Source organism: Saprolegnia parasitica (genome assembly GCF_000151545.1).
Source record: "Saprolegnia parasitica CBS 223.65 unplaced genomic scaffold supercont2.1209, whole genome shotgun sequence".
Taxonomy (NCBI): Eukaryota; Oomycota; class Saprolegniomycetes; order Saprolegniales; family Saprolegniaceae; genus Saprolegnia; species Saprolegnia parasitica.
The window spans coordinates 1-2,266 of NW_012157603.1; the positions used below are offsets into that span (position 1 = coordinate 1).

The window sequence follows — 2,266 nt, forward strand, 5'->3', positions numbered from 1 at the left end:
CGTTTGCGCAGCTGGCCAAACAGGCGCAGCTAGCTTGATTGTGAGAGGCAATCATTCGCGATTCGACAAAGTGCTATTCGTTTGGAGCACTAACTTCGCTGCTGGTGGCATCATGATTGGATGCTTTACCGTTTTTCATTGTGGGTGTTCGGTGTCGGGTGATTCTTGCTCATTGGTAAGCACAGGTTCGTATCAAAGTGATGCAAGCGTGCAATGCAAATGGCAAGCGTTCAAGCTGCGCCGTAAAGTGCCGTTGTATATATCCTCGTTGGATCGTTGGGCGGCTAGCTAGACAAGGTTAGCTAGACAATCTGCCTACACCAGCCTATTTGCAGCGTTGCAGCCTCTACTACGCGATGCAAAGAGAGCGGGTGCAAGCGTACGCACTCCAATAGGCACTTCAGCTCCTCCCATTGACTCGTCGGTGTCGTGGTGCATTTCGGGCGCTGCTGTCGACGCCAAGTGCGTTCTGCTACCATGGCATCGAAGCTTGCCACCGATATATCATGCTCAATACGTTGCGCTTGTGTTCTTCTCCGTGCAAAGCCATGGTCCGTAGCCTTTGAAGCAAGTGGACTCAGATGCACGCGGCGGTTTCGCCGTTTCCTCCGGCTCTCGCGGTGACATGCATGACATACAAACATCAAGTTAAAGGACCAATCACAACCATCTGTTCTCGGGGTGCCCAGATGCGACCAACGGTTTGAGATCGCTAGACACGACGCGACACTAGATTTCGATTCTCGTCGCCATGCGTCCATCGTACCACGAAGTCAAGTCGCCGGTCGCACTCAGCACGGATGTGCCGACGCTGCACCCGTCCGAGACGGCGTCGTGGACAGCCCGAGTGACGCTGTCGTGGTTGAGTCATCTCTTGCGCCGCGGCGCCAAGACGCCGCTCCAAGAAGACGACGTGTGGCCTGTTCGACGCGCCGACTCGGCGGCAGCACTCGCAGCACGCTTCCAAATGCAGTGGCGCGCCGAGCGCCAAATGCCACAGCCTTCCTTTGCCAGTGCGCTTCTGCGCACGCTTCGCTGGGAGTTCATCTCGGCCGTGAGCCTCTACTTTGCCTCGACGTTTCTCTCGTTATCGCAGCCCATCTTGATCAAGTCGATCTTGCAAGTCCTCACGGGCAAGACGTCGGCCGTTGGTATCGCATCGGGCTACGTGCTCGCTGTCCTACTCACGCTCGCAACGCTCGTCTCCGTCACGGCGATCGACTATGGCCAGTCGTGGATGACGTCCATCGGCGCAAACGCGCGGTCGATCGGAATGGATGCAGTCTTTACCCACAGCCTCGCACAGTCGTCGGCGCGGGTTGCCTCGTCGGGCGACGTCGTCACGCTCGCGTCCGTTGACGCCGAGCGGCTCTACCTCGGGTACCTCTTTGTTGCGTGGACACTGACTGTGCCCGTGACGCTCGTCTGCATATTTGTGCTGCTCGGTACGGAGCTCGGCGTGTGGCCCGCACTCGCTGGCGGTGTCGCGATGTTAAGCATGCTCTACCTTGGGTACGCGTCGGCGACGTCGGTTGGTCAGGTCCGCGCGCAGCTCCTTTCGACGCAAGCGCAGCGTCTCAAGCTCACGAGCGAGGCGCTGGCCGGCGCCCGCGCGCTCAAACTAAACAGTTGGGAGTGCCATCTCGAGGACGCGATCACTCGCACGCGCGCCATGGAGCTGACGTACTTGCAGACCTACCAGAATCGCCGCATCCTCAACATGGTCGTGCTCTCCGTCGCGCCGGTCTTGTCGCTCGCGCTCTGTCTTGGCGTCTACGTGGCCCAAGGCAATACTCTGTATGCGGCGAAAGCATTCGTAGCGCTTGCCTATATCAACAACGCGCGCCATCCGTGCACGGTCTTTGCAAATGCCGTCGTCTCGGTCGCTGAGGCCAAGGTGTCGGCGAAGCGCATTGGCGATTTTTTGCTGCAGGACGAACTTCCGTCATTAATGCCACCGTCAACCGCGCCAACTCCACCGGCATGCACGGTCAAGATCGCAGATGGCGACTTTGGCTGGTCGTCGCCGGAAGACGATGCTACCTTGACGCTGTCCAACATCAACCTCCACCTCGCCCCTGCCTCGCTCACGATCGTGGTCGGCGCTGTTGGCAGCGGCAAGTCCAGCCTCGTCTCGGCCCTCCTCGGCGAGATCCACCAAGTGCGCGGCACCCGCCACGTCAGCGGCAACGTCGCGTACGTCAGTCAAGAGCCGTGGATCCAGCACGACACGCTGCGCAACAACATCCTCTTTGCCGACGCCTTG

The 2,266-nt window shown here is 59.3% G+C and overlaps 1 protein-coding gene across 1 annotated transcript; it reads left to right on the forward strand.

The window, feature by feature from the left end:
• Positions 1-751: 751 nt before the first annotated feature.
• Positions 752-2,196, forward strand: SPRG_18451 (hypothetical protein; the record flags this gene model as incomplete). Its single annotated transcript, XM_012357890.1, has 1 exon — positions 752-2,196. A coding segment is annotated over one exon (1,445 nt), but the record flags the coding sequence as incomplete, so codon positions are not given.
• Between the last annotated feature and the right edge of the window lie 70 nt (positions 2,197-2,266).